The sequence below is a fragment of the Parasteatoda tepidariorum genome, chromosome 3, assembly GCF_043381705.1.
Source record: "Parasteatoda tepidariorum isolate YZ-2023 chromosome 3, CAS_Ptep_4.0, whole genome shotgun sequence".
In the NCBI taxonomy this organism is placed as follows: Eukaryota; Metazoa; Arthropoda; class Arachnida; order Araneae; family Theridiidae; genus Parasteatoda; species Parasteatoda tepidariorum.
Genome location: NC_092206.1, coordinates 38,907,710 through 38,921,216, shown reverse-complemented (window position 1 = coordinate 38,921,216; position 13,507 = coordinate 38,907,710). Strand labels below are relative to the sequence as shown.

General features: G+C 28.6%; 1 protein-coding gene across 1 annotated transcript; it reads left to right on the top strand.

The window, feature by feature from the left end:
- The first annotated feature begins 11,076 nt into the window (after positions 1-11,076).
- On the top strand, positions 11,077-11,748 carry LOC139425237 (protein GVQW3-like). Its single transcript, XM_071179180.1, has one exon. It carries the CDS (start codon positions 11,077-11,079, stop codon positions 11,746-11,748), a length of 672 nt encoding a protein of 223 aa, XP_071035281.1.
- Positions 11,749-13,507: the final 1,759 nt, after the last annotated feature.

Below are 13,507 nucleotides of genomic sequence, written 5' to 3'. Positions count from 1 at the left end.
TGTGCTGACTATTAAATATTTCATTTCCCAGCATATCAAAAATTCAGTTAGTTTTAATTGTGAAATCGATTTATCTCATGCTTGACCTCGACTGTTCAGCTGTGCGGCTTCGAACTAACCAGATGCGGACAGCCATATCGTCCGGAAAGCATTAAAAAAATCCTTACCCCTACTCAAAGTAAAGAGAAATTTTGAGCACTTTGATTGATTTTTTGACCAAAGTAATCCTTGGCGTCTTTTTGCAGGACATATCAATAAGTTTTTTTTTTTTTTTTTTTTTCTTGCAGTTCTGTATAATTTACCCACAATATATTTATCATAAATCCTCCTTTGCATTTTTAAAAATTTTTGTTTCCCATAATTTATTAACATTTTTATTACAGAATTGAATAACGCCAATTACAGTCTTTTAATATTATTAAAAACTTCTTAAATTATCATTACTTCAAATTGTATCATCATGTTTTAGTTTACTTGCTTTTAATTTTACTTTTAAGTTTTTCCATAAATAATTAAAATAATTAAGTAATGATTTTTTTTTGGTCTCCATTTTCGAAACCTAATAATTTTATATTGTGTTTGCATCGTCATTAAATAAAATACACTAATATTAGCTTTAAAATAATTCATTAATTCATTTTCGTTTATCAAAAAAGGGAATAGTTATTCAGACAAAAAATGTTATTTCAGGTTTAACAAAAAAGCATCTTTTGAAAAAATCATGTTGATATGGTTGGTAAAGCGAAATATACAGAGTGTCCTAAAGCAGACTGAAATTTTTCTTTTTGAAGTTTGTAACAGGAAAACTATTTCACAAAGAAAAATTCTGTCATGAAAATCATGTGACAGGGTATCAACATTTGTTTGCTGAGCAATTGATTTTGGTCAAAAAGTTTTCAGCAGAGGGTGCTGCAAGCATGCAAATCAAAATTAATCAACTAAACACTGATTTATAATTTTCAAAATCTTTCAGGGAATTGAAATATCATTACGGTGCATGAGAGATACATAACATCAACCACAATCGCATCTCGAAAGCGTCAAAACACAACAAAAACTGTGGGTATGGGGACGTACAGCACTATTTGTCAAAAAAATTTCTGTGGGGGTGGGGAATGTATGTTTGATCACATATGCTGCAAGAATTATTTTTTAACCTTGATTATTTTCTTAGCTTATTGAATACGGTGCACCTAATTTTGAGCACCCTAACTATGAAAATAATACTTAAAAAAGATCTTAAAAATGTACTCCCATAAAAAAACTTCAAATATGATTTTTAAAAAAAAGGAAACAGGAGGAAAAATGCTTTTCAAATGAAAGTTTTGTGGTTGGTAATCTAACCCGCACAGAAAAATATTTTCAATAAAAGCAAGTAACTTTGAAACATTGAAAAAAAATCTATCCGTATCTATGTCTGAATCTGTAAAAATGAAATAAAAGTTTCCTGAAAGATAAAAGAAAATTTTCTTTTGAAGAAACAGTTTTTGAAGTATTCTTTGAAGAAAAAGTAATGAGTCGTTGCAACTTAATATTCGGATGATTTATTCGGTAACATAACTCTACAACCAGTTTTTATCTTTTTCGATTAGCTCCGTAAAAGTACTTCAGTACTTATCGTAATTCATCTTCTCAATCTATTCATGTTACTTGGTGCTTTTTTTTTTACTTTATCTCCTTAGATGCTATTTAGTAAGAAATTTATCAAATATGAAATTATTTTGATTTCCCTTTTCTAATTCGATATTTAAATGGTTAATAGTAACAAGTATTTGCTTTACTTACCCTAAAAGAAATACTTGTCATTTAAAATTGAATTTCGATAACATGTTCAGTAAAAAATATATTTCTATTGCGTTTCACAAATCATAATTGGGTTTGAAAGCTAAAAATTTTTTTTAAACCGCTGCCTACAACAATTTAAAATTCTTATGTATGTACGCCAAAAGCTTTTCATAGATTTTTTGTCGAATTTATTTTCTTTCCTTCTTTCAGTTTGAGGGTTGCAAATGCTCTTATGAATTTTTCAGATATCTGATCAGTTTCGACAACTTTATTAATATAAAATGTTTAAAAAACTAGTTTATTTATTTTATTATGTATAAAACTTTATAAATACAGCAAAAAATTATTTTTTTTAAATGACAAATTTTAGGTAAAATAAGACATTTTTTGGCATATGCACTAACCACAAACAATTTGAAATTATAGCTTTGCTTCTAGTGTACGGCCGTTAAACTGTTGCTTTTTTTTATTTTCCTTTAAGAAAGAGTTTCGAAAAACCATATTAATATCAATCAATAAATACTTTTTTTTAAATTTCTGCTTAGTAAGATACATCAAAAACTGTCTGTAGTGTATCTACCACTACAAAAATACAGTTCCAATTTACTAGTATATAAGACATGTTAACTCGATTCTATGATAGGGTACCTTTTTATAGATGAAGGTTCACATTGTCGATAACTTCACTCCCCTCACTGGTGACCTTCGGACATGATGTAAATACGCCTACCTTGACCAGAACTCCCACTTCGATTTGAACAAGCCTATCTTGACTTTAACGCCCACTTCGATCTAGACACACCTACTTTGATGGATGACCCACATTGAACAGTTGACTTACTACTTGTGACTGCTACATCGTCCACCTCCTCAAGCTGTTGCTACTCAGTCTCGATCACAAACAACGTCGGCCTGTATGCACTCGATTGCTAAAGGCAACGCAAGAGTAACCGCAAACGTAAACTTCCCATGATCAGCACTCAAAAGTACGGTGATCTTAATACAGCTCTGAATCAACTAGTCGTATTCGACTCATCGGATTCTATCACAGATAAATTTCAGGTGGGGGAGTACTGTAGTGTATCTACCACTACAAAAATACAATTCCAATTCACAAGTTCACAAGACATGTTAACTCGATTCTATGTTGAGGTACCTTTTCACAGATGAAGGTTGAAATTGTCGATAAGTCCTCTCCCCACACTGTCTTCATATGAAATAATGTTATTATATATATATATATAAANGAGAAGTTTATATATATATATATGCGCATTTCTAGCCCTTCTTTACCGTGTTTTAACTTGTTTTTAGATAGGCCGCCCTGGCAATTCAGTAGCACAGGACAGACGATCAATATCGTTTTAATCGCATTTCCTTACAACACCAACTATATTTATCTACATTCGAAGATTATTCTTAGTAGTTAAGACAGTTAACAAAAAACAATAAACAGTCTGAAAGTTTAAAAAAATTTTATTTTGACAAAATCAAATTACATTTTTTAATCAAGAGACGTCTTAAAGCTCAACTGAAATTTATGCGTAACAAAATATTTTCACATTTTCTCATCTGCATCATATTGAAAAAACATTTTTTAAAAAAATGTACTATTTTTAACATTCTTAATCCAATATATGCAGACATAAACTAACTTTAATTATAATGTCAAACAACTGTCGATCCACCTGATTAACTAGTTTTCTTTAACTGAATAGTCTGAATCTTATCAGATCTCTTAAGTAAAACTTTTATTTTATAGAGTGTATTTTTATGCATTTGCCAATCGGTAATTTTTCTTACGATCAAATGACTCAAAATATATCAGATAGCTTTGGGTTGAAGAATCTGTAGCAGTATATTGCTCTTTTTTAGAACTCAATTATGATTAATAATTTTGTAATTACAAGTAAACAATAAAAATTTTATGTGTTTACTTAATATTGTAATCTAATACGTTTCGGAGATAACTTTTTTTTCTCCATCCATTTTAGCAACAGTTTTATAAAAACAATTTCTGATAATTAAAGAAAAATCTTTAAATGCGGTGGAAATAATACAAAAGGAAATAAAAATAGCTATTACCTTAATGGCTTGGTTGAAAAGAGTATTAAGTATAATTATTGGAAATATACTGTATCAGGTCCGGTGATCTATATGATGCTAGATAAAAAGTACTAAGTGCTGTAATTAAGTAATTTTTCTCCTTCCTATTTCCTTCTTTATATGACATCCATTAAATGTTGAAGGTTAAAAAAAATTTAATTTTTTTCTACTCCTACAGATAACATCAACGTTTTCTTTTAATTTTTTATTAAACTTTGTTTAACAGTATTAACAAAAGTCTGACATTCTTGTAAAAGCAATCTACAATATTTAATAAGCAGTAATCTTTTCATTGGTTATAAAAATCTGGAAATTAATTGCTATGAGAAGAATTTGAAAGCTTTAAAATTAAACGCGTCAAACAGCAAAAATAAAGTCTTGAACGAAATGGTTTTTGATGTAAAGTTACATAACGTTTTCTAAAATCGGTACTTAAATATTAAATATAACAAAACTTATAACATATTTTAAATATTTGTAATAATTAAATATTTGTATTATTTAAAGCAGTAGTGTTTAAGATATTAAATATTTCTGCTTTAAGTATTACAAATTTTATAAGGAACTGTTAACTATTAAAATTATGCCTCTAAATATGTCTATATGTCTTACTTCAAAATCAATAAAAATTAATTGCGCATTTTAGAAACGTGATTTTGCTGATATTTTTGTTGTAAGCAGCAACCTTGATAAAAGTGATATATGAATAAAAACATACAATTATAAATCCAAGATAAACAAAATACTCGGCACTAAACTCTGTAAGTTGAAAATGTAATAGTCACCTTAAAAAATATTTCTTCGGTAATAAAAGATTCTAATGGTCGAAATAATTTTTTCAAATTTAGCATCATAAAACTGGTCAAAATTTATACTGAATTCAATCTTTGACGAATGCATTCATAGCATGATTCGAAGTATACATAAAACTAAGTATACATAAGTATTTGCGCCTGTTATGTTACTTATTTTAAAGTCTTTGTGTGCCTAAAAAATAATTATTCTGGTAAATGACAATTCGAGTCCTTCTTTTAGTAGTGCAGATTGTACAATTGATCTGTAATTCAATGCATTTCTATTCAGCAGAAATGCTTTACAACACTATTTTCCAGTGGTATTCAATCACTAAACTCATTAGTGAAACAATAGTTCCCTGATATACCCAAATATACAATCTAGATATTCATATACATTGGAATTATATATAATGTGCATCGAGAAGTTCAGTCTGATATTGCATCTCTAATATCAACATGAAGGAAAATACTAGTTTGAAGCAACATACGGTGTAACATACGTTTTTTTTAGTACTTATCTCTTATTTCATTATAAATGATAGTACTATATTTTACTCTTACTATACCATAATACATACTATACTATAATACGTACTACATTTTAAATAATAGTACTATATTTTACTTTAAATAATAGTTTCGTAACCCTAAAAAGAGCCAAAATTTAATTTATTTTCTGCTAACGTTCTTTTATGATATTATATTCTAGGTTGAATCATATTTTAAAATTCTGATGTATAATCTCATTTAAAAGCATGGAAAACATAACACTAAATACTAATATTTTATAAAAATATGTTATAACAACTATCATTTTTGGCTATACATTCCTTCCTAATGTTATGAAATGTATTATCATTTAAAATAAGAAAAGGTTAAGTATTTTACCTTCAATATTTATTTAAATATCCCTTTCGTTTTATCACAATAAAGAGAAATTTCAAAAGTCTTTAGTTGATGCAATAATACGCCTAGTTTTGAAACATTTCAACAAAGCAGAAAAGTGTTAAAATTTATCATCCTTTTAAGTATCTCGTTTAACGAAACTAATATGTCATACTTTAATAAAAGGAGTTAAGCCATTAAAGTTTTCACCAAACCATTTGGAAAAGAGATATAGCTCAGGTCATATAAGTCAACAAAGTGCTATTTATCTTTTTGTACTTCCTTATAGTCTCATGAAATTTTGAAGTAGTTTGATTTTCTAACACAGTATACTACAAATTTTTTTTAAAAATGTCTGTCCAAAAATTATCCAAAAATCCAGATATAAGTTCATCTCCCACATATAAGGATATTATTATTATTTCAATTAAAACAGTTAAATTAAATGCTTAATAATAATCTTCAAATTACAGTATCAAATAAAACAACCATATATATGGAGATATAGATAACAAACTATAAATTAGGTTTTGAACTTCATTTTACTTTTCTGAAACATTTAGGAGCAAATAATATTTTTTTCTAAAAGCACTTATATTTAACAACTAAAACTATCTGTTTATGATTAATGATTGCGATGATAAATCGACGTCTACTTAAATTGAAATTGCATTTTAATAGTTCTGATAGAAGTAAATTGCATATTTTAATAATTCTGATAACTGAAAAATGGGTCAACCATACAGCAATGGTTTTAAAACTGAAAACTTAATTGGACGACAGATGCAAGATTGCAAAGTTTTGTGGTACAAAATGTATGAATATCTCACGCCAAACTTTATCAACGAAATATTTTATATTTAATATTATTTATTTATTTATTTACGTCAATTACCTAAATTCGGCATTGCATAAATAAAATGGATATATCGTTTCTTACTGATTATTTTGAAATTATTTACTTTTAAAATAAAAATAAGAAAAGCTTTCAGTGTGTAAATTGGCAATACTTATGCACCTTTAACTCTGCAAAATATTTGAAAGAATGACAGAAAATCATACTTGTCTTTCGAAAATATGCAATAACGCGGAAGATTTATAGAAGCGTATCTGGACACGTTGACATTCATCACCAAGCGGAAGCACTTGCTGCAAAGGTTTCCCTCTGCCCTCTTTACCCTAATTTCCACATCACGGTAAAGAAATGGCGATCGAATTGCCAGTGTGACAAAGAAAGAAATGACAGCCGTAAATGATGGATACCGCATAAACTTTATTCGGATTTCGAATTTTCTCACTCCTGTATCAATACTATGGCATATATATAGCTCTTTTACTCTTCTTAAGTTACAACAGCTGGAATATAATACTGCAGAAAAACTATAATCATCTTACTATATAAACTATATAACGCTTCAAAAATCTCGTTTTCTTTAAGAATGATTTTAAGAGCTCAATTTTAAATTTTAGTACGTGAGTTTCTGAAATCACTGTTGTTGATAATTCTGTGATTATTTAGTTGTTGTAAGAGTTACGTCATTTTGTGTAGTGCAGTCAAAATAAAATGATACTTTGTAATATTGGAAGAGTAATAATGTTATTTTCCCCTTATATAATGGTCTTTTGACGATTATTTTAATTTTAGTAATTAATAATGAGATTTTTAAATCAGGATTTTGATTATTCTGCGAATTATTAGTTCTAAGGTAATAATTTTAATTTTGAGTATCCAAAAGGAAATAGGACTACACATTACTCTTAATTACTTTTCACTTAATATTTAACAGTCTTTATAGCTAAGATACAATTTTGGATTTCGAGGTACAAAAAATTGTTAGGAAAATTGCAAATTTGAAAAAATTTAATAATTAAAATAAAAATCAGTGAGTTATCTAAAGGTGTAGGGAGAAGGATGTCCAATGAACAAAGAAGAATTACAAAAAATATATAAATAATATCCGATGAAAAGATGTAATCTTTTCATCAGCCCACACGATTATATCCGCAAAATTATAGTTTTCTTCGTATTTTTTTGTATTTATCTATTTATATATATANTATATATATATATATCCCTACATTCAAAAGGCAATCTGTAATTCTTTAACCAATAGCATATTGAATTTTTTTAATGAAAGACTACAGCTAATATCATATTTTTTCGTCATTTTTAAACACCATTTTATTGTTTTAAACAGTGTTTGTTCTCTTCAAATTAATAATAACTTTGAATAAAATAACTTTTTTATGACAGTTATTCAAATTTTGCATACAAATTAACTAACAATTGTGTTTACTCTTTATTAAAATGGATATTTTTTAGTAAATATAAGAAGTTTCTTTTAAAATTTATTTATTTTGGTTATTTTTTTATTAATGTTTTCCTTTTCAAAGTAAGAACAAAGTTTAATTTTCCGAAATGTTTACTTAAACGAGAAGCCTCTCGTGAGAAAAAGAAGAAAAAAAAGAAAAGAATTTCAAGGAATTCTTTCATAAGAACAAGCGAAAGTTTTCAACGAAGCGCTTTTGTGCCAAGACCATAAATATAGCCTTTGTTTGAAAATAAATACATCGGGTTTCCTCTATGAGAGCTATGTTTAATGATTTCAAAGTTCACAAAATAAAATAGATTATGAAAGCTCACGAAACATGTTCATTAATGATATCATTCCAGAATATTTTGGTGTCCCACATTGTGTAAAGATTTTAATAAAATGTTTGAAATTCTAGGAGACACAATTAAAGCTATACTGACAAAGACTCCACGTTGTATTGTGGACCATTCATCAGAAGCTTGGTTTCATTTTTAATTGTATGTGTTTGCGTAAACTATTATTTAACTTGATTCATATGCAAATATTAGAGTTATGATAAAAGAACTTTTAAATATCATGCTGTAAATATTTATAGAAAATACAGTCAGTCACGATATTTAGCATGATCCTATTACACATCTATAAGAGAAAAAGAACACCCTGGTTAACTCTCATTTCAATTGATAAACTTTACATTATTGAATTGGTACATTATTTTGAATAGCTGATATATGTAAGGTTTTGTGAATAATTCTCCTCTTATTCAAATGATTAATTACAGTTTCAATTCAGTATTCAGAAATTGATAAATTCGACATTATATTCAATCTCTACAAATTTTTATTTCCTCTTGAGCTAAAATTAGTTTAAAATAAACTTAGAAAGTAAATTAATTAATATATATTTTGTTAATTAGCTGCAAAATGTTTCTGAATAACGATAAAATAATAAGCCCGAAGGCCGAATAATCCATAATTTAGAAAATGCGATGCTGAAAAATTAAATATCTGCATCAATATTTTGATGTCAAAAGGAATATTATAAAATGAGGGAAGAAAATAAATAAAAATTGTAAAGCAGTTTCTCACCATAACTAACTATTTTGAAAACATTCTTTTTTGACCGATTAAAAGAAGCATATAATCGCATATAAAAGAAGTTTGCTAGTTATGCAGTGAATAGTTAGTTTTAGATTTGTTTCCATAGTAGCGATTCAAATAGTTATGCTTTAACATACATTAAAATTTAAATGTATGCACATAGTCTTCTAAAACACAAATTTAAAAAATATTGCATTAAATTTTCTAGCTAATTGTGAGGTTCCCTTTTTAAACTAATGTAATCACTACACCCCGTTTGATGACTGTACATTGAATTATTAAATACGAGTTTAATGGAACAAAAAATATCGTTAAGACGAAACCAGTTCAGTAAAGCTTTTTTTACTATTGATTGTTGCTTTAAAATTCCAAGTACCTAAAAATCAAGAAAATTTTAATAACAATTTTGCTGCTTTATCCATTGAGTATTTATGGAAGATATAAATATAGCCATATGTTGAAGATAACAAAATATTAAGCAGTTATAAAATGAAATACCTTTATAGAGGGGAAGACATCCTTTTAAGAAAAAAAATGTATAAAATTTTTGTGTTAAATTTACTATCGGGGGTATTTTCGTATTAAGTTACTGCCAACCCACCCCCAGTCCTAGCACCAAGAATTTTGAATTAAAAGTGAAATAAATAGTACAAACGGACACCTAACGGATTTACAGTAAGGATTTAAAGTTAAAAAGGTTAAAATTATCTTGATTAAAAGCTAGCCATTGCATTGATTGTTAGGAATAGAATAAGATATTTATATTTGATTTTTATAAAATTGAATAAATTAAATAATTTACTTAATAATTAAAATTGGACCAATAATTATTAAAAAAATTAAATTCCTGAAATTAAAGAAATTTTTAAAAGCTGAGAAATATGCAATGTCTATAATGGCATCACACACTAAATATTAAAAATTGGAATATATCTGATTGCATATGTAAGAGTTAGAATTTATTATCATATAAAATTCATCTACATGAAACTTCAAAACTTTAGCCCCTTGGGTGAAATCATGAAATCCAGAAAAGCTTTGAATACATTAAATCTATTGAATACATTTAAGCTATTTGAATACATTAGATCGTGTAACTTTTTTGTTTTAAATTTATTCATTCTTACCTTAAGTCTTTTTTTAAGCAAAATAAAAAAATTGTACTTAAAAAGTGGTATATTTATTATAGGTTCTTTTCTTTTATGTATATATTTGTATATAATGATTTCAAAATTCCATGGGATACCTGCAAGTGACGTAGCGTGGGTATCTCGATCCTAATTGTTTGTTGAAACTAGGCATAAGTTTGCGTTAGCAACTGTTCCTCTCGTTCTGTTTCGAGTAATCCAAGCTCGTTAAGTATCAATTATCTTAAGAGAGAAAGGTTTAAATTCTTTCATTGTATATTCCTTACTTAAGTAAGAAATATACAATGAAAGAATTTGAAAGACACAGCGACGTGCACGAAGCCATGAAGAACATAAACTAATTATGCATCAAAGTTGCCAGGTACACGAAACAAAAATATATCACGGTTACAATAAAAAACTAGACGAATAATAAATCTAAGTTAAATAAGAGACATAGATGAGAAAGAATTATATTTTAACTAACCTCATGCGCAAAAGGGCGTTGTATTTAATTAACTTTTCGCTAATTAACATTCTAACTTATGGGGAAAAACTTAGCTCGACTTTAACGCGTCACCTTGCTTATAAACAATCAGCTGGCACTGTGATCATGTCTGTGCACTAGTGATCGTCTTCTCTTTGATTTGCAAGTACCCAAAAAGGCCTCAATGCTATTTTTATATTTTAATAAATTTTTCCAGTCCTCAATAATGTATGAATGAAGGGAATGATGCTCGCGTGAAGCATGAAGCATTTTTGCTCATTAACAACTCCGTATAACACATCGGCTGATAAGTTTCCGGTCTGACATACAGATGGCACCCAAAATGCAGAATTAATATTTTGTTTGGCAAGTACTTACCTTCAAATAAGAGGTGTCAAAATTTTATAACGATCTGCAGATTGATTTTAAAGTTACAGTGATTTTAATCGAACACCAATTTATATTATTGAAACAATGGATAAAAAAGAATCTCGTGTTCTTATTAAACATTGTTATTTAATGGGAAAAAACACGGTAGAAACTAAAGCTTGGCTCGATAAGTATTATCCAGGTTCTTCACCAGGAAAATCGACCATTATTGACTGGTTTGCTGATTTTAAACGTGGTCGTAGAAATGTTGAAGATGCGCTACGCTCTGGACGCCCTAAAGATGTGGTTAAACCGGAAAACATAACAAAAGTCCACAAAATTGTTATAGAAAACAACAAAGTGAAGTTGCATGACATAGCTAATACTCTAAATATATCAAAAGAGCGTGTAGGCTTTATTCTGTACGAACATTTGTTTATGAGAACGCTGTTTTCGAAGTGGGTGCCGCGTGTGCTAACAGTTGATCAAAAACAACAACGAATTGATGATTCCGAGAGCTGTTTGACATTGTGTCAGACTCCCCCTATTCACCCGCACCCACCCTATTCACCAGATTTGGCCCCTAGGGACTTCTTGCTTGCAGACTTGAAAAAACTACTCGCGGGTAAGAGATTCAGCACGAATGAGGAAGTGATTGCCGAAACAAACGCCTATTTTGAGGCCAAAGACGGTTCTTTTTTAAAGAAAGGTATAGAGATGTTAGAGAGGCGATGGAGTGATTGCATATCTCTTAAAGGAGACTATGTCGATGAATAAATTTGAATTTTACTAAAAAAGTTGTGTTTATTTCATTAGACCGGGAGCTTATCAGCCGATGTGTTATAAGTCTCTACTGCAAGCAAGAAGTCGTCGGTGTCATGGGATCGAGTAAAAACGTGTCAAAGTTACAAAATTACAATAACTTTCACATTTTTATAACTGAAATATGAGATGCAATTAGCTCAATCAACAATTGAGCCAGACAACCCACTATTAAAATAAGTTAATATATTTTTATAACCTGATAATGTTGATTATAGCAGCTGTAAACTTTAATTTTTCAAAAATGAACTTTATTTAAGAAGAAAAAAATCCACTGTAAAGCTGCAAAAAAAAAAAAAGAAACAGTTTTATTTTTTTTTAAATGAACAAAGAATTTAAGCTCTTTAATCAGCACTTTGAAATGTGCTTTCTACATAGAATATGTAAAAATAAAAATTTTATAAAAGCTAGCGGTATATACCTAAAATGCCCCCAACAATAGTTTCTTCGAAAGGAAGAAAAGTAATTACATGTTTTTTTATTCTTTTTTTTCTCATGTTTTTTTTTTTTTGCAAAAATAATCTCATTTGGTATTAAACATATGCTATAGAAAACACTTTGACATTAAATCTAGATGTTTTCAATGGGTAAAAAACATAAGCTGATCAAATTAAGTGTAATGCATGGAACAAATTTTAAGTGTCTTTTTTCTGAAAACTGAAACAATAGTATAACGAAGGTATCGAGTATTATTACGCGAAACTTCATGTCAAGCACATCAGAAGCTTTTTTTGTAATATTATTTTTTGCATGCATATGACCGTGTACAAAAATGACACTTTTTCCTATAATCTTTTTAATTATCATATTTGCTAAAATCCTTAAAGAATGTTGAAAACTTTTTTTGCAAAGAGATTAATTAATCCGTTTTGCTGTTTTAGAAATGAAAGTTGTATTTAATTATTATTTTATCAAAGGAAAGCACAATAATGAAACAAATAAAATTTAATTAAAAATATAAAATTAATCATTAATTTTAATTCGTTATTACACAATTTGGGAGTCAAACAAAAATTAATTAATTTTATTAATTTTAATCTTAAGTTACATTGTTTGAATGTAATAACCATTAAATGTAATACACACACACACACACACACACTCATAGGTATATACTATAGAGCTCCGCCCCCTGCTCGCTACCACTCGCCAGCCCCCGATAATTGCTACGCAATTATATTTTTGCTCATTTCGCGAACAAACTTAAAGTCGTTTCCATGGAGATTAGCTGGCAATTTCTCTGCACCAACATCACATAGAGAGAATGTGATAGGATTGTGAAATGTCAGAGGTGCTTATTATCAACATTATAAACTTATATAAAGCAATTTCAATACAAACAATATTATAAACTTATATAAAGCGAAGAAGCAAAATTATTTAACACATTACTATAGGACATTAGCCGGAGATTAATCCCCGTATCCGAAGCATGCGTGGCAGAGCCTAACTCAAATCATTGTTGATCGGGTAGACTATATTTGAAGATGCCCCTTGATTCTCGCGAAGTTGTGATCGCGTTTGATCGCCAAGTTGGGCGATGTTGAAACCCAATCATGATAATGATTGGTTTAGATTTCAGCGTTATTTTTAAATGTTCAACGGTATACGTAATTTCAGAGGTCCGTTAGTTCTAAGTTGGATACCGGCTGGTAAGGTTACTTTTGCTTCTGGTCAATAAATTTAAAGGTATGTGGGCAGTCATAAAAAGGGA